A 23,744-nucleotide genomic window follows, 5' to 3' on the forward strand; every position below is an offset into this window, starting at 1 on the left:
GGGGCAGGGACGGGTCTGGAGGCTCAGCAATGCAGGGTGGGCTCTGGGGGTTGCGGCTCATTCACTGTGCACAGACTCTGTCCCTTTAAGGTTCAGATTTCCCGCCCTGCCAGTCTGCCCGCCCCCTCACCCCTATTGGCTGGGAATGTCACCCCGCCCCCGGCACGCGGTGTTTCCACGGTGACCGTTACCAGGCGACACTGTTGTTGATGGGCAAACTGCGGCTGCGCGAACCTGGGGCAGCGAAAGAAGCAGCGGAGCGGCTCCGCAGGCAAGTCCCAGCCCGGGGAGAGAGAGGGACCCGGCCCGGGGAGAGGGAGGGGGCACCCCCGGCCCGGGGAGAGAGAGGGGGCACCCCCGGCCCGGGGAGAGAGAGGGGGCACCCCCGGCCCGGGGAGAGAGAGGGGGCACCCCCGGCCCGGGGAGAGAGAGGGGGCACCCCCGGCCCGGGGAGAGAGAGGGGGCACCCCCGGCCCGGGGAGAGAGAGGGGGCACCCCCGGCCCGGGGAGAGAGAGGGGGCACCCCCGGCCCGGGGAGAGAGAGGGGGCACCCCCGGCCCGGGGAGAGAGAGGGGGCACCCCCGGCCCGGGGAGAGAGAGGGGGCACCCCCGGCCCGGGGAGAGGGAGGGGGCACCCCCGGCCCGGGGAGAGGGAGGGGGCACCCCCGGCCCGGGGAGAGGGAGGGGGCACCCCCGGCCCGGGGAGAGGGAGGGGGCACCCCCGGCCCGGGGAGAGGGAGGGGGCACCCCCGGCCCGGGGAGAGGGAGGGGGCACCCCCGGCCCGGGGAGAGGGAGGGGGCACCCCCGGCCCGGGGAGAGGGAGGGGGCACCCCCGGCCCGGGGAGAGGGAGGGGGCACCCCCGGCCCGGGGAGAGGGAGGGGGCACCCCCGGCCCGGGGAGAGGGAGGGGGCACCCCCGGCCCGGGGAGAGGGAGGGGGCACCCCCGGCCCGGGGAGAGGGAGGGGGCACCCCCGGCCCGGGGAGAGGGAGGGGGCACCCCCGGCCCGGGGAGAGGGAGGGGGCACCCCCGGCCCGGGGAGAGGGAGGGGGCACCCCCGGCCCGGGGAGAGGGAGGGGGCACCCCCGGCCCGGGGAGAGGGAGGGGGCACCCCCGGCCCGGGGAGGGGGAGAGGCCGTCTAGCCTGGGGGAGGGGGTACCGAGCTGGGGGAGGGGGTACCGAGCTGGGGGAGGGGGTACCGAGCTGGGGGAGGGGGTACCGAGCTGGGGGAGGGGGTACCGAGCCGGGGGTTGGGGGCGCCCAGTGGGGAGAGGGAGTGCCCAGCCCATGTGGAGGGCACCCAGCCCGGGGACTGTGATTACTGATTCTGGGGACTGTCATGTGCTGTCCCTCACTCCCCTCGACAGTCCCTCACTCCCCTCGACAGTCCCTCACTCCAGAGAGGATGCCTCATCCCTTTTCCCATGTGGAACCCTGTGATTGGCGGTGACCTCTCACCCTAGGCTGTGGTGTAACCCCTGACCCTGGCTATGCTCCCAGTTGCTCAGGTGGCTTGATACCAGATTCTGGCTGAGGAATTACTCCCCCATAATGCCTTGGAATGTTTAACCATGTTAAAGGCACTATATAAATGCGATTACTATTGCTGTTCCCTCTCCCTCTACGCACCAACAATAATGCGGAGGGTGCATGATAAATATTAAAGATGAATATTGAATAATGATTGGAGAGTGAATATCTGGTTTTCAGCAGCTGGTAGGTCACGATGGCCAAACTGGTGCAGACACGAACCAAGTTCCTGCCCCAAGAATGGCATCTGTCCAACAAGAGTCGCTATAACAATGCAGAGGTTCAGCGCTCGAGGTCGGAGCGCCAGGTCTTGGAGAGTGAGAGGCTGGTGGATGAGGTAGAGAACACCACGAGGAAGACTCAACGAGATGTCAACAAAAAGCTCGGTAAATCCTTTTTGACCATTGCCTTTATTACAATCTTTATGTTTTGACTTAATTTTTTGGTTTGATTTGATTTATTATTGTCACGTGTATAAACATGCAGTGAAAAGTGTTGTTGCTTGCATGCTATAGAGACAAAGCATACAGTTCATAGAGAAGAAAGGAGAGAGTGCAGAATGTAGTGTTATAGTCATAGCTAAGGTGTAGCGAAAGAGCAACTTAATGCGAGGTAGGTCCATTCAAACATCTCTCAGCAGCAGGGAAAAAGCTGTTCTTGAGTCGGTTGGTACACGACCTTAGACTTTTGTATCTTTTTCCTGACGGAAGATGGTGGAAGAAAGAATGTCCGGGGTGCGTGGGGTCTTTAATTATACTGGTTGTTTTGCCGAGGCAGTGGGAAATGTAGACAGAGTCAATGGATAGGAGGCTGGTTTGTGTGATGGACTGAGGTTGTTTTCCTTAGAGCAGAGAAGGCTGAGGGGAGAATCTGATCAAGGTGTATAAAATCAGGAGCAGCAGAGTTAGGGTGGACAGTTAGGGGGCATAGATTTAAGGTAAAGGTGACAGGCATACCATATTCAATCTTGCCATCGTTGGCCTCAGCTGGTTAAGGTAGTGAGTAGCTGGGCTATTTAGACCAGGAATGTCCCGGGGAATCATATTCTGTGACAGTTAATGGAAGATGTACTCCAGTTGCCTTGAATAATGTTCAGTGGCACTACATCAAGGCAATGAGTAAACACCTTCAGGAGGGAAACGAAACTGCTGAGGAAAGAAAATGGCATAAGCGAGAGTACTTGGGGGTGGAGTGAGGCAGCACAGAGCCCTGTCCATAGCTGATTAGGAGGGAGATTGGAGCCAGCACAGAGCCCAATCTGCATACTACAGCATGGTGGCTAAGTGGAGCCAGCACAGACCCCAGTTGATGGTACTGGAATGGTCCATTTTGCCAAGCGGTGTAAAAGCTGCCGCCCAGTTTACGTGGTGCTGCTATAGCAGTTTACAAAAGAAGGAATGAAATGAGGCAAAGTAAACTGCTCAAATTAATATTAAAAAGCTGGCCTCATGGCTAATGCCCTCCATACCAGGCAACATCCTGGTAAATCTTTTCTGTACCCTCTCCAAAGCCTCCACATCCTTCTGGTAGTGTGGTGACCAGAATTGAACATTATATTCCAAGTGCGGCCTAACTAAGGTTCTATAAAGCTGCAACATGACTTGCCAATTTTTAAACTCAGTGCCCCAGCCAATGAAAGCAAGCATGCTGTATGTCTCCTTGACTACCTCCTCCACCTGCATTGCCACTTTCAGTGACCTGTGTACCTGTACACCCAGATCTTATTGCCTATCAATACTCTTAAGTGTTCTGCCATTTGCTGTATATTTCCTATCTGTATTAGACCTTCCAAAATGCATTACCTCACATTTGTCTGGATTAAACTCCATCTGCCATCTCTCCACCCAAGTCTCTAACAGACCAATATCCTGCTGTATCCTCTGACGGTCCTCATCACTATCTGCAAATCCCCACCAACTTTTGTGTCATCCGCAAACTTATTAATCAATCCAGTTACATTTTCCCCCAAATCATTTTTATATATTACAAACAGCACTGATCCCTGAAGAATACCGCTCATCACAGCCCTCCATTCAGAAACACACCCTTCCACTGCTGCCTTCTGTCTTCTTTGACCGAAAGAAATCTCGCAACACCAGCTTAAAATCCAACAAGTTTATTCGTAGCAAAAGCCGCAAGCTTTCGGAATAGGCTGTCCCTTCGTCAGGTGGCTGGGAGTTCTGACCGACCAGTTTTGTAGCCACCTTGCCAGCTCACCTCTGATTCCATGCGATTTTACCTTCTACACAAATCTGCCATGAGGGACCTTACTGAAGTCCATGTAGACAACATCCACTGCCCTACCCTCATCAATCATCTTCGTCACTTCCTCGATAAACTCGACCAAGTTTGTGAGACATGACCTCCCCTTCACAAGACCATGTTGCCTCCCACTAATATGTCTACTTATTTCCAAGTGGGAATAAATCCTGTCTTGAAGAATCCTCTCCAATAATTTCCCTACCACTGATGTAAGGCTCAGCAGCCTGTAATTACCTGGATTATTCTTGCTATCCTTCTTAAACAAAGGAACAACATTGGCCATTCTCCAATCCTCTGGGACCTCCCCTGTAGCCAGTAAGGATACAAAGATTTCTCTCAAGGCCCCAGCAATTTCCTCACTTGCGTCTCTCAATATTCTGGGAGAGTCAAGTCCATTTCCCTCCCTATCTCTGAAACCTCTTCCAGCCCCTACAACCCTCCCTATCTTTATAACTCCTTACACTGGCCCCTATCTCTGTAATCTCCTCCAGCCCCTACATCCCTCTCTATCTTTGTAACCTCCTCCAGCTGCTACACCCCTCCCTATCTCTCTGACCTCCTCCAGTCCCTTCACTTCCCCATATCTGTAATCTCCTCCAGCCCCTATACCCCCTCCTTATCTCTATAACCTCATCCAGCCCTGACATCTCCTCCCTATCTCTGTAACCTTCTCCAGCCCCTACATCCCCTCCCTTTTACTGTAACCTTTTCCAACCCCACAACACTCCAAGATCTCTGCACTCCTCCCATTCTGACCAGTCCTGAATCCCATCATTCCACAGTGGGTGGTCATATTTTCAGCTGCCTGGGGCGTAAGATCTGGAATCCCCTCCCTAAACCTTACTGGGTCTCACTTCTCATTTATTTGATTTGATTTATTACTGTCACATGTACCAGAATACTGCAAAAAGTATTGTTTCTTGCATGCTATACACAGACAGAGCATACCGTTCATAGAGAAGGAAAGGGGAGAGTGCAGAATGTAGTGTTACAGTCATAGCTAGGGAGTAGAGAAAGATCAATTTAATGCGAGGTAGGTACATTCAAAAGCCTGACAGCAGCAGAGAAGAAGCTGTTCTTGAGTCGGTTGATACGTGACCTCAGACTTTTGTATCTTTATCCCGATGGAAGAAGGTGGAACGGATATATCTGGGATATGTGGAGTCCTTAATTATGCTGGGCTGCTTTGCTGAGGCAGCGGGAAGTGTAGAACAGCGTCAATGGATCAGAGACTGGTTTTGCGTGATGGATTGGGCTACATTCATGACCTTCTGTAGTTCCTTGCGGTCTTGGGCAGAGCGAGAGCCATACAAGCTGTGATACAACCGGAAAGAATGCCTTCTATAGTGCACCTGTAAAAGTTGTTAAGCATCATAGCAGACATGCCAAATTTCCTTAGTTTTCTGAGAAAGTAGAGGCGTTGTGGGCTTCTTAACTGTAGTGTTGGCGGGGGGGGGACCAGGACAGGTTGTTGATGGCTGGACACCTAAAAACTTGAAGCTTTCGACCATTTCTACTTTGTCCCCATTAATGTAAACAGGGCATGTTCTCCACTCCACTTCCTGAAGTCCATGACAACCTCCTTCACTTTGTTGACATTGAGGGAGAGATTATTGTTGCTGCAGCAGATTCTCCATCTCATTCCTGTACTCTGTCTCATTGTTTTGAGATCCGACCCACTACGGGATTGCGTCACAACAAACTTGAAAAGTTTAAGACTTTCCTTTAAGCCAAGCTTCTAATCACCTGTGTAATATCCTCTCTCCCCTCTCCCCCCCCCCCAACCCCCCCCCCCCCAGGTATCTTGGTGTCAGATTTCTGTCTGTTTAACACTCCTGTGAAGCATGTTGGGACATTTTATGATGCAAAGGTGCTATATCAATGCATACTGTTGTTGTTGTAGAACAGAGGATCGAGGAGGTCACTTACTGGGAGAGTGAGCTAAACACCAAGCTTGAAGAGCTCTCAGATGAGACAGAGCTGCTAATGGGACAAAAGACACGCTTGGAAAAGTCTCTGGACAGTTACTTTGCTCTTCTGTGTATCTCTCAGCAGTGTCTCCTCAACCGGTACGGACTGCTCACAATAATCTGGGACAAAATTAATAGTCACATGAACAAGTGTGGGTTAGTTTAAAAAAACCAGCCTTTGTTAAGGGAAAATTATGTTTAACTAACTTGCTGGAGTTTTTGAAGAGGTAACAGAGAAGGTTGATTCTTGGGGGGTGATTATACTGAGGAGTTGAAGATGTTTAAAGGATTCAATGGGATTGATAGAGAGAAACTACTTTCTCTGGGGCAGCGTGGGGTGGGTGGGGGGGAGTGGGAGGGCGGGGGTCCAGAACTGTTGGGCAGAAACTTAGAATTTGTGCCAGGCCCATCAGGGTGATGTCAGGAAGCAATTCCTTAACCATTGGAGACTGGGAATCTGGAACTGGGAATCTAGAACACTCTCCCTCAAAGTGCTGTTAATGCTGGAGGAGCATCAATTGAAATGTTTTGGTTGGATTCAGAGAGGGTTACAGACAGAAAGCGGAGTAGAGATACAAATCAGTCATTGTCTCCTCCTGCTCCTAGAATCTCATCCATTGTCCATGGACACAGCTTCCAATGGGGTATTGAATATTGCATGGGAGCAGGAAGGGCTAGATCCCATTTTAGCTCATTCTCATCGTCACTCTCACTGTGGGTGATGTGGGTGTCACTGACTAGGCCAGCATCTATTGCCTGTCTCTAATTGCCCTTCAGAAGGTGGTGGTGAGCTACTTTCTTGAATTACTGCAGTCCATATGGTGTAGGTACACCCGCAGAGCTGTTAGGGAGACAGTTCCAGGATTTTGACCCAGCGACAGTGAAGGAACGGTGATATATTTCCCACTCAGGATGATGAGTGGCTGGAGGGGGACTTCCAGGTGGTGGTGGGGTTTCCATGTGTCTGCTGTCCTTGTCTTTCTAGATGGCAGAAGTCATGGGTTTGGAAGGTGCTGTCTAAGGATCTTTGGAGAGTTGTTGCAGTGTAGATGGTACACACTGCTGCTACTGAGTGACAGTGATAGACGGAAGAGATATTGAAAGTGGCAGATGGGGTGGCCAATAAAGTGGTGCGGCTTTGCCCTGGATGATTTTGGGCTCCTTGAGTGTTGTTGGAGCTGCACCCATCCTGGCAAGTGAGAGTAAAATCCTGGGGCTAGCTGAGAGAGGAAATCTCCAATCTGTCTTTGCCAGTGAAATGTATGTTTTCTGGATGGTTTTTGCAGAGAGAAGCGAGTCGGGATTGACCTGGTTCACGATGAGGTGGAGAGAGAGCTGCTAAAGGAGGTGGAGGTGATCCAGGGGATTATGGCACTGCTCAAACGCACTATTGATCAAACAGAGGAACAGCTCAGGTCAGTGAGCACCGGCCACTCGCTGGACAACAGCCTGAGCCGGCAGGGTCTGGAAACAGGCCATACTGTGGGGGAGAGGGAGGGAGGGAGGGAGAGCGCTGGGGAGGACTCAAGAATACAGAGTGGCTTATTCAAGAAAATCCGTGGGAATTCGATGACATGGAGAATCCATCTCCATCAGAGCTTGGTACATTCTGGGATTGACACAAGAATATTTGGGGAAGGGGCAGGGGAGGTGGGCAGCAAGTAAAACGTTTTGCATCCGAAACATCTCTTCGGGGTTGGATGTGGTTCAGTGGATAACATGCCCACCCTCCAAGGCAGGAAGTTGTATGTTCAAAATCCCTCCACAAACATGAGCACATAGCCCATGTTGGCACTCCTGTACAATACCGAGGGAGCGCCGCACTGTCGGAGGGGCAGTGCCGAGGGAGCGCCGCACTGTCGGAGGGGCAGTGCCGAGGGAGCGCCGCACTGTCAGAGGGTCAGTACAAAATGCTCCAGGTGATCTGGTCTCATGAAAGATTATAGAAAAGCAAATCCTTTTTTACTTTATTTGTCATAGCTTGCAAAGTATTCTGCTAAACTCTCTCCATTCAAACTGCAGGTTAAATCGCTCGGCTAAGTTTTACTTGGAGAAGGATCTGAAAGACAAGTCCACTGCTTTGAAAGTGGACAAATTCACTGCCAATCTGACCAATCACTCTCCAAATATCAATTACTCGCCAAATGTGGTCAGGATTGAGGGGAAGTAAGTATTGCTGTCTGTTCTCACTGTTCAGCTGCGGGAAAGGTAAACTGTCCATGAGAGGGAGCTAGCCACATTTCCTTGGGATGTGAGTGTCACTGGCTGGGCCAGCATTTATTACCCATCCCTAATTTCCCCCTGAGAAGGTTGTGGTGAGCTGCCTTCTTGAACCTGCTGCAGTCCATGTGGTGTAGTACATCAGAGTGCAGTTAGGGAGTGAGTTCCAGGATTTTGACCCAGCGACAGTGGAGGAACGGCGATATAATTCCATTCGGGATGGTGAGTGGTGATAGTTATGCTGTTGTAGAGTGAATTGTCTTCAATCTATTCCACAGAGGAAACCGGTGTTGTGGAACCCATCCCATTTCATACAGGGGCCTGTAAAAGGCAGAAACACTCACGCCCAGAGGTGGTGCAGTCACCATAGAAACATAGAAGATAGGAGGAGGCCATTCGGCCCTTTGAACCTGCTCCACCATTCATCACGATCATGGCTGATCATCCAACTCAATAGCCTAATCCTGCTTTCTCCCCATAACCATTGATCCCATTCACCCCAAGTGCTGTATCCAGCCACCTCTTGAATACATTCAATGTTTTGGCATCAACTACTTCCTGTGGTAATGAATTCCACAGGCTCACCACTCTTTGGGTGAAGAAATGTCTCCTCACCTCCGTCCTGATTTATCCTGAATCCTCAGATAGTGACCCCTGTTTCTGGACTCCCCCACCATCAGGAACATCCTCCCAGCATCTACCCTGTCTAGTCCTTTGGAATTTTATAAGTCTCTATGAGATCCCCATCGCTCATTTTCCTCCAATGATTTGGCAATGCAGGTGGAGAAGGTAGTCAAGAAGGCATACAGCATGCTTGCCTTCATCGGCCGGGATATTGTGTTTAAAAATTGGCAAGTCATGTTGCGGCTTTACAGAACCTTAAGCTGCATTTAGAATATAGTGTTCAATTCTGGTCGCCACACTACCGGAAGGATGTGGAGACTTTGGAGAGGATACAGAAAAGATTTACCAGGATGTTGCCTGGTATGGAGGGCATTAGCTGTGAGGAGAGGTTGGAGAAACTTAGTTTGATCTCACTGGAGTGACGGAGGTTGAGGGGTGACCTGATAGAAGCTACAAGACTGAGGGGCATGGACAGAGTGGATAGTCAGAAGCTTTTTCCCAGGGTGGAAGAGTCAATTACTCGGGGAACAGGTTTAAGGTGTGAGGGGCAAGGTTTAAAGGAGATGCACGAGGCAGATCTTTTTACACAGAGTGGTGGGTGCCTGGAACTCACTGCTGGGGGAGGTTGTGGAAGGGGATACAGCAGTGACTTTTAAGGGGCGTCTTGACAAGCAATGAATAGGATGGGAATATTGGGATATGGTCCCTGGAAGCGTCGGGGGTTTTAATTAAGTCAGGCAGCATGGTTGGTGCAGGCTTGGAGGGACAAAGGGCCTGTTCCTGTACTGTAATTTTCTTTGTTCTTTATTCATTCGTCTGAACTCCAGTGAAAACAGTCCTGACCTACTCAATCACTCCTCATATATCAGTCCCGCCATCCTCGGAATCAGCCCGGTAAACTTTCACTGCACTCCTTCAAGAGCAAGAACATCCTTCCTCAGAAAAGGAGACCAAAACTGCACACAATACTCTAGGTGTGGCCTCACCAAGACCCTGAATAATTGCAGCAACACATCCCTGCTCCTGTACTCAACCTCTCCTCATTCTTTCCTTCCAGTGATGTGGAATTGCCAGCTCTGTCATAGAAAGGCACGGTGATTCCTCCTGACAAATGTCAGAAGACTAAGGAAATTTGGCATGTCTGTAACGGCTCTCACCAACTTTTATAGATGCGCCATAGAAAGCATCCTTTCTGGTTGTGTCACAGCTTGGTCTGGGCTCCTGCTCTGCCCAAGACCACAAACAACCACAAAAAGTCGTGAATGTAGCCCAATCCATCACGCAAACCAGCCTCCCATCCATTGATTCTGTCTAAACTTCCCGCTGCCTTGGCAAAGCAGCCGGCATAATTAAGGACCCCACGTTCCCTTGGACATTCTCTCTTCCACCTTCTTCCATTGGGTAAAAGATACAAAAGTCTGAGGTCACGTGCCAACTGACTCAAGAACAGCTTCTTCCCTGCTGCTGTCAGACTGTTGAATGGATTTACCTTGCATTAAGTTGATCTTTCTCTACAACCTAACTACATTCTGCACCCTCTCGTTTCCTTCTCTATGAACGGTATGCTTTGTCTGTATAGCACGCAGGAAACAATACTTTTCACTGTATGTTATTACATGTGACAATAATAAAGCAAAGCAAATCAACATGTCTCTTAGCTGGAATCGGACAGCAAATCATCCTGATGAATCTGAGGTAGATTAACCACTGAATAACCTATTGGCAGCTCACAGAATCCTACAGTGCAGAAGGAGGCCATTCAGCCCATTGAGTCTGCACCATCCACAATCCTACCCAGGCCCTTTCCTCATAACCCCTTGCATTTACCCTAGCTAGCCCCCCGACACTAAAGGACAATTTATCATGGCCAATCCATCTAACCCGCACATCTTTGAACTGTGGGAGGAAACCGGAGCACCTAGAGAAGACCCACGCAGACACGGGGAGAACGTGCAAACTCCACACAGACAGTGACCCAAGCCGAGAATCGAATCCAGGTCCCTGGTGCTGTGAGGCAGCAGTGCTAACCACTGTGCCACTGTAGAGCTCATCATTCTGCCATGTATATTGGTCATTGGCAGGTCACAGGGGTAAGAGAACTTGTCTTGCTCAAGTACAGCACCCCTGGGCTGTTATTGCAAAGCTGCTGTGGGGGTGACATGTTGGCACAGTGGTTAGCACTGCTGCCTTACAATGCCAGGGACCCACGTTCAATTCTTGGGTCACTGTGTGGAGTCTGCATGTTCTCCCTATGTTTGTGTGGGTTTTCTCCAGGTGCTCTGGTTTCCTCCCACAGTCTGAAAGACATGCTGGTTAGGTGCATTGGCCGTGCTAAATTCTCCCTCAGTGTACCCAAACAGGTGCTAGAGTGTAGTGACTGGGGGATTTTCACAGTAACTTCACTGCAGTGTTAATGTAAGCCTATATGTGATACTAATAAATAAACTTTAAACGAGTCCACTCCACCCAGTCAAAGGCTTACAACAAAGAACAACACAGCACAGGAAACAGGCCCTTCGGCCCAATGAGCCCACGCCGCCATTTCAACATTGAGTCCCCTCTTCCACCCACGACCTTTGGCTACGTTAGGAAACCACATTGAGGGGTGAGTAATTTAGGGACAATTTGTTACGCCAATCAGCCTAAGAGCACATCTTTGGGGTGTGGGAGGAAACTGGAGCACCCGGAGAAAACCCACGCAAGCACGGGGAGAATGTGCAAACTCCCACAGACACCGGCCCAAATCCATGGATCTGCACAGCAAACAGTGATAGTCACTGAGCTGTTGTGTTGCCCATCAGCTGGTCCAGTTTAAGCACACACAACGACGCAAAGCACTAGGCTACTCTTGAAACATCCAAGAGCAGCACTCGTACGACCCACCGTGTGTATACCCCTCGTTGGACAACAAGGTGGATCGAATCACCTGTGGATTAAAAGAGAAAAACATCAATACCATTCACATCCTTATACAAACATTCAAGGGAATCCCCAGAAGCTCAAAAGTAAAACAAGTGAGCCAGAAAATATGATGGAAGGTCCATAGGAATCAGTTGATTCCCAGGAATGTCCCAAGGCTCTTGATCCTTATTTAAAACAGTCTCCTATATCCCTCCGTCTCTATTTCGCTCATGCGCCTATCTAAATATCCCTTAAACAATTCCAGTGTGCCTGCCTCCACCACCTTACTTGGCAGTGTATTCCATACCCCCACAACCCTCTGTGTGAAAAACCTCCCTCTAACATCCGAATTATACCTCGCCCCCCTCACGCTAAGCCCATGGCCCCTCGTAATATTTGTTTCCAATCTAGGAAAAAGCTTACCACTGTTTACTCTATTTATACCCTTCATAATCTTATACACCTCTATTAGATCTCCCCTCATTCTCCGTCTTTCTAAGGAAAACAGCCCCAATTTGCCCAATCTTTCCTCATAACCTAGTCCTTCCATACCAGGCAGCATCCTGGTAAACCTCCTCTGCACTCTCTCCAGGGTCTCCACGTCCTTCCGGTAGTAAGGCGACCAGAACTGGACACAGTACTCCAAATGCAGCCTAACCAATGTTCAATACAACTGCAACATTAGACGCCAGCTCTTGTACTCTATACCCCTTCCTATAAAGGCTAGCATTCCATAAGCTTTCTTCGCAACCTTCTCCACCTGTGCTGCCACCTTCAGCGACTTGTGCACTTGCACTCCCAGGTCCCTCTGTGTTTCTATACTCTTAATTGTTCTACCCATTATCATGTAACTCCTCCCTACATTATTTCTTCCAAAATGCATCACCTCGCACTTATCAGGATTAAATTCCATCTGCCATATATCTGCCCAGTATACCAGCCTATCTATATCCTGCTGTATTGCCTGACACTCCTCTTCACTGGCCACAAGTCCAGCCATCTTTGTGTCATCTGCAAACTTGCTGATCACACCACGTACTCCCTCTTCCAAGTCATTTATGTATATTACAAATAGAAGAGGTCCCAGTACTGAGCCCTGCGGCACACCACTAGTGACAGACCTCCAGCTAGAAAAGGACCCTTCCACTACTACTCTCTGTCTCCTATTACCGAGCCAGTTATCATCCATCTAGATACCTGGCCTTGTATCCCATGAGCCTTAATCTTTTCAACCAACCTACCATGAGGGACTTTGTCAAACGCCTTACTGAAATCCATATAGACGACATCAACGGCTTGTCCTTTGTCGACCGTTTTTGTCACCTCCTCAAACAATTCTACCAGATTCGTAAGCTATGCTGCGTATCCCTAATCAGATCGCAACACTCTAAATGCGTGTACAGCCTATCTCTGAGAATCCTCTCCAACAACTTCCCTACCTCTGACGTCAAACTCACCGGCCTGTAGTTACCAGGGTTATCCCTACTACCCTTTTTAAAACAATGGTACCACGTTCGCTATCCTCCAGTCCTCTGGGACCTCACCTGTGTCCAAAGAAGAGACAAAGATTTGCGTCAGAGGCCCAGCAATTTCATCTCTCACCTCCCTAAGCAGCCTGGGATAAGCTTCCGAGTGGAATTTGTGGGGAATGTGGAGCTAATCCTTTGCTCCTTGGAGAATTGGGCCTGATGTGTGTCATGGGGAAGGAGAAGAGAAGAAAGCGTGGGACTGGAGATCTACAATCTCACTCTATCAATATCACCATCAATCTTTATCCCCCAAATAGTGCTTAAAGCCAGTGATTGTCAGATTGCTGCTTGTGGAATCTTGCTGTGTCAAAATTAGCTGCCAAGTTTCCTGTACACGTGACTATATGTCATTGGCTGAAAGGCTCTTTGGGATGTATTGGGGTTGTGAAAGAGACCCATGAGGTCAGCCTTTTGGAGTATGAGCTCCCTGATTGAGGTAATGATTATCTGTCTAAACAGGGAGTCTACTTGTGGATAGAATGAGTGTGTCAGGGTTACTGACACTCCAGGTTCTCACTTTGTACCTGCAACACTCATAGGAATGGAACAGAGTTTGTAAATAAATAAAGGTGAAGGCTTCTGAGGAGTTATTTCAGAAAGGCACACTATTATAGAATGATACAGGGCACATGATGAGACCATTCAGCCCATTGTACCTATTCTAGCCCTTTAAAAGAGTCAATCAATTAATAGTGAAAGGTGCACTAGAAATTGAAGTTTCTTTTTCTTTGTAACAAGTTTTCTTCAGCTGTATAGACAGATACCCCATCCCGTCTGAATTCCCACACTTCACACTGTGTGAACAAATCTCTCCTCGCAGCTACGATTTCTTTTAATTTCTTTTAATTTGATTTGATTTATTATTGTTACATGTATTAACATAGAATGAAAAGTATTGTTTCCTGCGCGCTACACAGACAAAGCATACTGTTCGTAGAGAAGGAAACAAGAGAGTACAGAATGTAGTGTTACAATTTCTCTCTCATCTATTATTTTTATTGTTGTTTATATGTAAATGTACAGCAAAAGTTAAACATTCAAAGTACTTCTCGGAAATACATTTATTACACAATGTAAACACATGTAATTTAATATTATACTGGTCAGAATAACTTATCAAAAATGTCCAGAATTTGCCATGTCCTAACTGAACTGCCAAGTGCTGGGATAGATTGATAGGCAGAGTGGCTAAAACTTACATGATAGAGAGAGAAAGGATAAGTGTTGGTGAGACTAACTGGATAGCTCTGTTAAAGAGCTGGCACTGACCCTGGCACTGTCCCCCAGAACCCCTGTCCCTGTCTCTCCTTGTCCCTGCCTGGCTTAATGCTTGTCAGTTAACTGTTAGACACCATCAACTTGTGTATTCTCCATGGTAACATCAATCAGAGTTCATTTGCCAATCAATCAGCAATCTCTTCTCATATGCTGTGAAGTTGTTGTTTCCCCTGACATTGATATTCCTGAGATTGTCCTGATGAGTGCGTGATGAAAAGCTTTGACAAAATGTCTTTCTTCAGCAATTCTTCAAGTTCTTTACTATCAAACAGATCGTTGTTAACCTTTATTTTGTTATTATTAATTAAATATTTTTTAACAAATGAGCAATACACGCAAGACAAATTTCTGTATGGATAATTAAAGTGAATTAACTGAATTAAATAAAATGTTTGTTGGGCCAGGGTATCAAAGGACTTGGAGCAAACAGGGTTGACTTTAATCAGGATCTAACTGATGGAGCAGGCTTGAGGGGCTGAATGGCCTCTCCCTGTGCCTACACAACAGGAGCAAGGGGCTGAATGGCCTCTTCCTGTGCCTACACAACAGGAGCAAGGGGCTGAATGGCCTCCCCCTGTGCCTACACAACAGGAGCAAGGGGCTGAATGGCCTCCCCCTGTGCCTACACAACAGGAGCAAGGGGCTGAATGGCCTCCCCCTGTGCCTACACAACGGGAGCAAGGGGCTGAATGGCTGCTGTCTGTTCTGCTGGTCCATCCTCAATATCTTTGGTCTGTATTTACAGCTCGGTCACCCCTCAGGAATGGCAAGACTTCACCAACACAAACATCGTCAACGCTGACAAACAGAAGAATAACTCGACTGCCATGCGCTCCCTGATCGATGGCATCTTATCACAAACAACCGATGATATGCAGAAACAGGTGGTGGCTGTGAACCGGGCCTTTAAATTTCGCATCCAGGAAACCAGAGACGCCAAATGCAAATTGGAAAAACATCTCAACAAGGTCAGTGTTTGTAATGTCACTGTCGCCATGGAGACGTGACTTGGGGGTAGCTCATATTCTCACCATCACTAAGACCATTGTGGTACAGTGGTTAGCACTGCTGCCCAAAGCACCAGGGACCCAGGTTCAATTCCCGGGTCACTGTCTGTGTGGAATCTGCACGTTCTCCCTGTGTCTGCGTGGGTTTCCTCCGGGTGCTCCGGTTTCCTCCCACAGTCCAGTAGACGTGCTGGGTAGGTGCATCGGCCATGCTAAATTCACCCCCAGTATACCCAAACAGACACTGGATCATGGTGACTACGGGATTTTTCACAGTAACTTCACTGCAGTGTTAATGTAAGCCTACTATGACTAATAAAAATTTTAAAAACCCATTCCCTTTCCACTACGGTAGCATTACCCATCAACCCCTCACACCTGCCGTATCGTCACCACACTGATTCGAACAGTATTATTGTTCGGTTCTACACAACGTGAGTGTTGTTGAAAAAAAGAGACAGGCCATTGAAGCTTTTCATCTTGCACTCATCAGAATAACTCACAAGAATACTGAAATTCATTCACCATCACGACACTTTGACCAATCAGAGTCAACTTACCCTTTTTGAATTTAATTGAAAGCTTGGGGGATAACTGTTCCTTGGTACACTCTCCATGGCAAGCAAGAGGTGACTTGATTAAAACATAGGAAATAGTAGCAGAAGGAGGCCATTCAGCCCATCAAGCCTGTTCTGCCATTCATTATGATCGTGGCTGATCATCCAACTCAATAGCCTGATCCCACTTTCCTCCCATATCCTTTGATTCCTTTAGCCCCAAGAACGATATCTAACTGCTTCTTGAAACATCCAATGTCTTGGCCTTCATGCTTTCTGTGGTAGAGAATTCCAGAGGCTGACCACTCTCTGGGTGAAGAATTCCCCCTCATCTCAGTCCTAAAAGGTTTACCCTGTATCCTTAGATGAAGAACCCTGGTTTTGGACACCCCTACTGCCAGGAACATCCTTCTTGCATCAAAACATCTAGTCCTGTCAGAAGTTTACAAGTCTCTGTGAGGTCCTCTCTCATTCTTCTGAACTCCAGCGAATATAATCCTAACTGACTCAATCTCCCTCATTTGTCAATCCTGCCATCCCAGGAATCGGTCGGTAAACCTTCTCTGCCCTCCCTCTATTTCAAGGACAACCTTCCTCAGAAAAGTCGATCAAAACTGCACACAATACTCTAGGTGTGGCCTCACCAAGGCCCCTGAATAATTGCAGCAACACAATCCTGCTCCTGTACTCCAAACCTCTCGCTATAAAAACCAATGTATCATTTGCTGCCTTTAGCACCTGCTGAACCTGCGTGCTTACTTTCAGTGACTGGTGTATGAGGACACCCAGGTCTCACTGCACATTCCCCGCTCTCAATCTATCGCCATTCAGATAATAATCTGCCTTCCTGTTTTTGCTACCTCACATTTATCCACATTGTGCTGCATCTGCCCTGCATTTACCCACTCACTCAGCCTGTCCATATCACACTGAAGCATCTCTGCATCCTCCTCACAGCTCATTCATCCAGCTTTGTGCCATCTGTACATTTGGAAATATTACACAGTGAATAGCTGTGGTCCCAGCACTGACCCCTCACTAGTCTCTGCCTACCGATCGGAAAAAGACAAATTTATTCCTATTCTATGTTTCTTATTTGCCAACCAGTTTTCTGTCCGTCCCAATACACTTCCCCCAATCCCATGTGCTTTAAACTTGCTCACTGATCCCTCACGTGGAACTTTGGCCAACGTCTTCTGGAAGTCCAAATAAATCACATCCACCAATTTCCCCTCATCAACTCTACTAGTTACATCCTCAAAGAATTCCAGTAGAAATGTCAAGCATGACTTCCTTTACATAAACCCATGCTGACTCTGTCCAGTCCTGCCACTGTTTCCAAGTTTTTTGCGGTCAAATCTTTGATAATGGATTCTAGAACTTTCCCCATGACTGACATCAGGCTGACTGGTTTATAAATCCTTGCTTTCTCTCAGTCCCCATTTTTAAATAATGGGGTTACATTAGCTACCCTCCAACTGTAGGAACTGTTCCAGAGTCTATAGAACCTTGGACAATGGCCACTATTTTGTTGTTTTATAAAAGTTTAGTCTCTCTGTCACTGTCCCTGTCTTTCTCTCCTTGACTCCCTCTCTCTCTCTCTCTCTGTCTCGCTCCCTCTCCCCGTCCCTGTCTCCCTGTGTCTGTCTGTCTGTCTATCTCTCCCCCCCCACACCTCCCTATCCCTATCTCCCTTTTCCTACCTGTGTCTGTCTCACTCTCTCTCTCTCACTCCCCATCTCTCTCTATCTTCCCCATCCTTATCTCTGTTTCTGTGTCTGTCTCTTTATCTCTGTCTGTCTCTCCCTGTCCCTCTCTCTCTCTCTCCCTTGACCCAGTCCCTGTGTCTCTCTCTCTCTCTCTCTCTGTCCCTGACACTCTCTTATAGTCCCTGTCCCTCTCTCTCTCTCTCCCCCCTGTCCCTGTGTCTGTGCTCTCTCCCTATCCCTGTCTCTGTGTCTGTCTCTCCCTGCCCCATCCGTCCCTGTTCTCCTGAAGTCTGTTTTCTAGATTTCTAAGTGTGAAGCTGTTTACAGACTGTGAGCTGATGAGTTGTAGCCCAAGTGCTGTTGGATTAACAGAGATCCAGTGATGTTCTGAACAATGTAATTCCGTTTGGAGGTTTGGTGGTGTTCTTGTTTACAGAGTTTTCTCTCTTTCTCAGGTGTTGGATGAGATTTCAGCGCAGGAGAAGAACATTGACCTGCTGAAGAAGGCGATTATGGACGAGGAAGGGCCCATGATGGTGGCCCAGACCCGCCTGGACACACGCACTAAACGGCCAAATGTGGAGCTGGTCCGAGACCCAGCACAGTACCGGCTGATCAGCGAGGTGAAGGAGATCACAGATAATGTGAACAAGTGAGTTACTGAGCGGTGGGGAGGGGGAAAGGATCGAGAGTCAGACAGTATTGAGGGTGGAGGGGTGTCACAGAGAGGGATAGAGAACTTTAGGAATCATCGCCACATTACACAGACACAGCAGCAACATTATGGGTAGTCAGCTACAATCATATGGCACAGAGAAAGGCCACTCAGCCCCTCAAGTTTGTGCCTGCTCTTTGAAAGGACTATCCAATTAGCCCTCTGTTCCTGTGCCCTTTCTCCACAGCCCTGTGTTAGAGACCGTGTAGAGAGCGAGGGAAAGGAGGCTCTGTAAGAGTATAAATAGATTACAGAGATATTGACAGGTTAAATGAGAGGACTGAAAATTGGCAACTGGAATTCAATGGGAAAATGGGAGTCTGTTTTGGAAGAAAGAATGAGATTATTTAAATGCAGAGAGACTGCAGCAAGTAGTAGCATAAAGGGGTTGGGCAGGGTGGGGGCGGTCCTTGTTCGTGAAACTCAGAAAGCTAGTGTACAGGTGCCGGGGGTGATAGGGAAAGCAAATGGAAGGTTGGCTTTTATTTCCAGGGAGCTGGAGTATAAAAGTAAAGAGGTTTTGCTGTAACTGTACAAGATACTTGTGAAGCACGTTTAGAATAGTGTGTACAGTTTTGGATTCCTTATTGAAGGAAAGGTATATCAGTGCAGGCAGTACAGAGAAAGGTTACTCGGATGATCTGGGGTCCAGAGGGGCTGCCATATGAGGAGAGATTAAACAGGTTGGGTCTGTACTCCTTGGAGCTCAGAACAATGAGCGGTGATTTGAAACATACCAGATTCTGAGGCGGGGTGGACAGGGTAAGTGTTGGGAGGATGTTTCCATTCCTGGGAGAGTGTGGGACTGGGGATATGACGAAGAATTAAGGGGGTGCTCATTTAAGATGGATTTGGGGAAGATTTTCATCTCTTAAAGACTGGTGAATATTTGGAATTCTTTATCCCAGTGAGATAACCCCTGATACTTGTATGGGGGAAATCACTGATTGGCCTTTCTGTATGACTCATTGAATATGAGCTCCCTGGGGATTGGTAATTACCAAGTGGAGCTCATATACTGGGTCCTGTATAAAGCAGGACTCTGAGTGGGTCCATTATTACATAAGAACATAAGAAATAGGAGCAGGAGTAGGCCAACTAGCCCTTCGAGCCTGCCCCGCCATTCAATAAGATCATGGCTGATCTGTCGTGGCTCAGTTCCACATTCCCGCCCTCTCCCCATAGCCCTTAATCCCCTCTCTTATCAAAAACCCATCAACCCGCGTCTTAAAAATATTTAGCGAGATAGCCTCCACCACTTCAATGGGCAGAGAATTCCAGAGATTCACCACCCTTTGAGTGAAGAAGTTCCTCCTCAACTCCGTTCTAAACCGCCCCCCCCTTTATCTTGAGGCTGTCGCCCCTAGTCCTACTATCCTTTCTGAGTGGGAAGAGTCTCTCCACCTCTATCCTATCCATCCCATTCATCATCTTATACGTCTCAATGAGATCTCCCCTCATTCTTCTAAACTCTAACGAGTACAAGCCTAATTTATTCAGCCTCTCCTCATAGCTCAACCCCCTCAACTCCGGCATCAGCCTAGTAAACCTCCTCTGCACTCCCTCCAAGGCCAAAATATACTTGCGTAAGTGCGGCGCCCAAAACTGCACACAGTACTCCAGCTGTGGCCTCACCAATGCCCTATACAGCCGCAGCAAGACCTCCCTACTTTTATATTCAATCCCCCTCGCGATGAAGGCCAGCATTTGGAGTTTAATGCGGAGAAGTGTGAGGTAATTCACTTTGGTAGGAATAACAGATGTGTTGAGTATAGGGCTAACGGGAGGACTTTGAATAGAGTGGAGGAGCAGAGGGATCTAGGTGTATGTGTACATAGATCCCTGAAAGTTGGGAATCAAGTAGATAAGGTTGTTAAGAAGGCGTACGGTGTCTTGGCGTTTATTGGTAGGGGGATTGAATTTAGGAGTCGCAGCGTCATGTTGCAACTGTACACAACTCTGGTGCGGCCGCACTTGGAGTACTGTGTGCAGTTCTGGTCCCCACATTACAGGAAGGATGTGGAGGCTTTGGAGAGGGTGCAGAGGAGGTTTACCAGGATGTTGCCTGGTATGCAGGGGAGGTCCTATGAGGAGAGACTGAGGGATTTGGGGTTGTTTTCACTGGAAAGAAGGCGGCTAAGAGGGGATCTTATAGAAACATATAAGATGATTAGAGGTTTAGATAGGGTGGATGGTGATAGCCTGTTTCCTCGGATGGAGAAATCTAGCACGAGGGGGCATGGCTTTAAATTAAGGGGGGGTAGTTATAGGACGGATGTCAGGGGCAGGTTCTTTACCCAGAGGGTGGTGAGGGACTGGAATGCCCTGCCTGCTGCAGTTGTAAATGCGCCTAGTTTGGGGGCGTTTAAGAGATTGGTGGATAGGTTTATGGACGAAAAGGGATTGGTTTAGATTAGTGGGTCAATGTTTTTTTTTAAAAATAAGACTGGTCGGCGCAACATTGTGGGCCGAAGGGCCTGTTCCGCGCTGTAATGTTCTATGTTCTATGTTCTATCCCATTCGCCTTCCTGACCACCTGCTGCACCTGCAAGCTGGGTTTTTGCGACTCATGCACAAGGACCCCGAGGTCCTTCTGCACCGTCGCCTGCTGCAGTTATTCTCCACGTAAGTAATAGTCCTTCCTACCATTATTCCTACCAAAGTGGACCACCTCGCACTTGCCAACATTAAATTCCATTTGCCATTTCCTGGCCCATTCGCCCAGCCTATCTAGATCCTTCTGCAGACTCTCCCCACCCTCCGCACAATTTGCCTTTCCACCAATTTTGGTGTCATCAGCAAATTTCGACACCCTACACTCGGTTCCCTCCTCCAGATCATCTATATAAATGGTAAATAGCTGAGGCCCCAGCACCGACCCCTGGGGCACTCCACTAGTCACCAACCGCCAATCCGAATAGCACCCATTGACCCCCACTCTCTGCCTCCTATTTGACAGTAAAAAGTCTGACAACACCAGGTTTTAGTCCAACGTATTTATTTGATAATATACTCACAAGCTTTCGAGGGGACTGCCTCTTCGTCAGGTGAATGGAGAGTTCTGGCCTCAGACAGAGCATATAAAGCACAGACAGTTTAGAGATTACTGATTAAAATGCGAATCCTTACACCTAACCTGCTGTTCAAGACCTGAAGTGGCTGATAATGTGAGTGGAAGGAGCACTGATCACAGTTTAAAGAGATGTGTATTGTCTCCAGACAGCAGGTTAGGTGTAAGGATTCACATTTTAATCAGTAATCTCTAAACTGTCTGTGCTTTATATGCTCTGTCTGAGGCCAGAACTCTCCATTCACCTGACGAAGAGGCAGTCCCCTCGAAAGCTTGTGAGTATATTATCAAATAAATAGGTTGGACTAAAACCTGGTGTTGTCAGACTTTTTACTGTGTTTACGCCAGTCCAACGCCGGCATACCCACATCATGACTCCTATTTGACAACCAGTCCTCTATCCACGCTAACACCCTACCCCCAACTCCATGCCCCCGACCTTCTGCAATAACCTCTTGTGAGGTACCTTGTCAAACGCCTTCTGAAAATCAAGAAAGACCACATCCACCGGCTCTCCTCTATCCACCGCCCTAGACACATCCTCATAGAACTCCAGTAAATTTGTCAGACATGACTTCCCTTTAACGAAACCGTGCTGCGTCTGCTTTATCAAGCAGTTCCCCTCAAGATGCCTCGCTATTTCCTCCTTGATGACGGTTTCTAACATTTTACCGACAACAGACGTTAAACTAACAGGCCTATAATTCCCCGCCTTTTGCCTGGCACCCTTCTTAAACAATGGCGTAACATTAGCCGTTTTCCAATCTTCCGGCACTTCCCCGGAATCCAGCGACATCTGGAAAATAACCACCAAGGCATCCACTATCACCTCCGCCATTTCTTTCAGGACCCTCGGATGCATTCCATCCGGTCCTGGGGACTTGTCCACAATCAGCCCCTCCAGTCTGTCGAGCATTGGAACATTGTCCCAATTGGGACCTGTTGTTATTCACCATAGGGTAGTGGTAGTTGCTTGACTTTATTTTGTGCAATAAAGCACTGTTCCTTTCCAGCTGGCTCAGCGTTATACCAGGAAGCTGTGGAGGCTGAGTCCTGGAGCGTATTCAAGGCTGAGATTGATAGGTTTAATCAGCTGGGGAATTAAGGGTTATGGAGAGAAGGCAGGCAAGTGAACAGTGAGTGTTAGGTCAGCCATGATCTTAAAATGGTGGAGCAGGCTGGAAGGGCTGAATGGCCTCCTTTCCTATTTCTTATGATCTGGTAGAGGGAGCTCCACTCTGTATCTAACCCCGTGCTGTACCTGTCCTGGGAGTGTTTGATGGGGGGACAGTGTAGAGGGAGCTTTACTCTGTATCTAACCCCGTGCTGTACCTGTCCTGGGAGTGTTTGATGGGGACAGTGTAGAGGGAGCTTTATTTCTGAGGAATGGTGTTGTCTCGGGAGGGAATCTCTCTCTTTGTGAAGCACACTGGGGGACTGACTGTTTTTCTGTACAGGCTGAGGGAGACTCTGGCCCAGGCTGAGGCTGAGCTGCGGGGCCTGCGGCGGAACCAGTTGGCCTTAGAGGAGGAGATTGAAATCAAGACCAACAGTTTATATATCGATGATGTTCAGTGTATGAATCTGAGGAATTCCATTTCTGTCAATCACTTCTAGCAATACAGGACCGTACAGCTCTGTGAGACTGTCGACACTGTTTGTGTAAGGAAAACACTTTCTGTATCATAAGTAACACTTTAACGTGATGAAATTGTCTTAGTTTTATTTCTTTATCTGTGCTAGTTGGTTTCACTGCTTTCTTTATATGTGTCAGAAATATTAATAAATCTTTTTAAAATAAAATTAGATGCCTGTCAGTGTTTGTGTGGCTAAAGTGACCGGGTCTGAGCGATCTTCATCACATGACCTTGCGCCATCTCACCTGCATGCTTGCTATTGGTCACCTGACCTGCCAATCCACAAAGCCCAGCCCTGTCATTGGCTGCCCAGCCAGCAGACTAAGATGCAAGAACCCCATTGGGTGGAGTTTATGATGGATTCCCGTCATGTCACCTGTCCATTCAACTCCTGAAATATAACTGAACAAACTGCTGCAGGCTAAAATCCCAAATTGTATTTATTTAGTTTTAAAACATACACAGAATAAGAAAAGCAGCAGGACAATATTTTCACCCATGGAGGAAACAGAGCCTGTTAAAGATGCCTCAGAGTCTCAGCCAGCTGTGACTGATTTACTGTCAGACAAAATAAATGCTTCATTTACTAAGGCCACAAAGCACCTCGACTGATTTCCTGTTCCTCGTGGTCTCATTGTATTTTGGACTCTACCTTCGGAATGATGAAGGGACTGGAACAGTGTTATTCAGAGCTTTATTCCTTTCTCGAGTCTGGGATTACTTATACAAGATTA

General features: G+C 48.3%; 1 protein-coding gene across 1 annotated transcript; it reads left to right on the forward strand.

The window, feature by feature from the left end:
* The first annotated feature begins 1,565 nt into the window (after window positions 1-1,565).
* tekt1 (tektin 1) lies at window positions 1,566-23,176 on the forward strand. Its single transcript, XM_080210558.1, has 7 exons — window positions 1,566-1,917; window positions 5,697-5,862; window positions 7,050-7,178; window positions 7,786-7,929; window positions 15,061-15,283; window positions 18,044-18,240; window positions 22,831-23,176. The coding sequence occupies exons 1-7, from the start codon at window positions 1,728-1,730 to the stop codon at window positions 22,988-22,990; spliced, it is 1,209 nt and encodes a 402-aa protein (XP_080066684.1). The 5' UTR covers window positions 1,566-1,727; the 3' UTR covers window positions 22,991-23,176.
* Window positions 23,177-23,744: the final 568 nt, after the last annotated feature.

The sequence above is a fragment of the Carcharhinus amblyrhynchos genome, chromosome 23, assembly GCF_965287045.1.
Source record: "Carcharhinus amblyrhynchos chromosome 23, sCarAmb.v2.hapA, whole genome shotgun sequence".
Taxonomy (NCBI): Eukaryota; Metazoa; Chordata; class Chondrichthyes; order Carcharhiniformes; family Carcharhinidae; genus Carcharhinus; species Carcharhinus amblyrhynchos.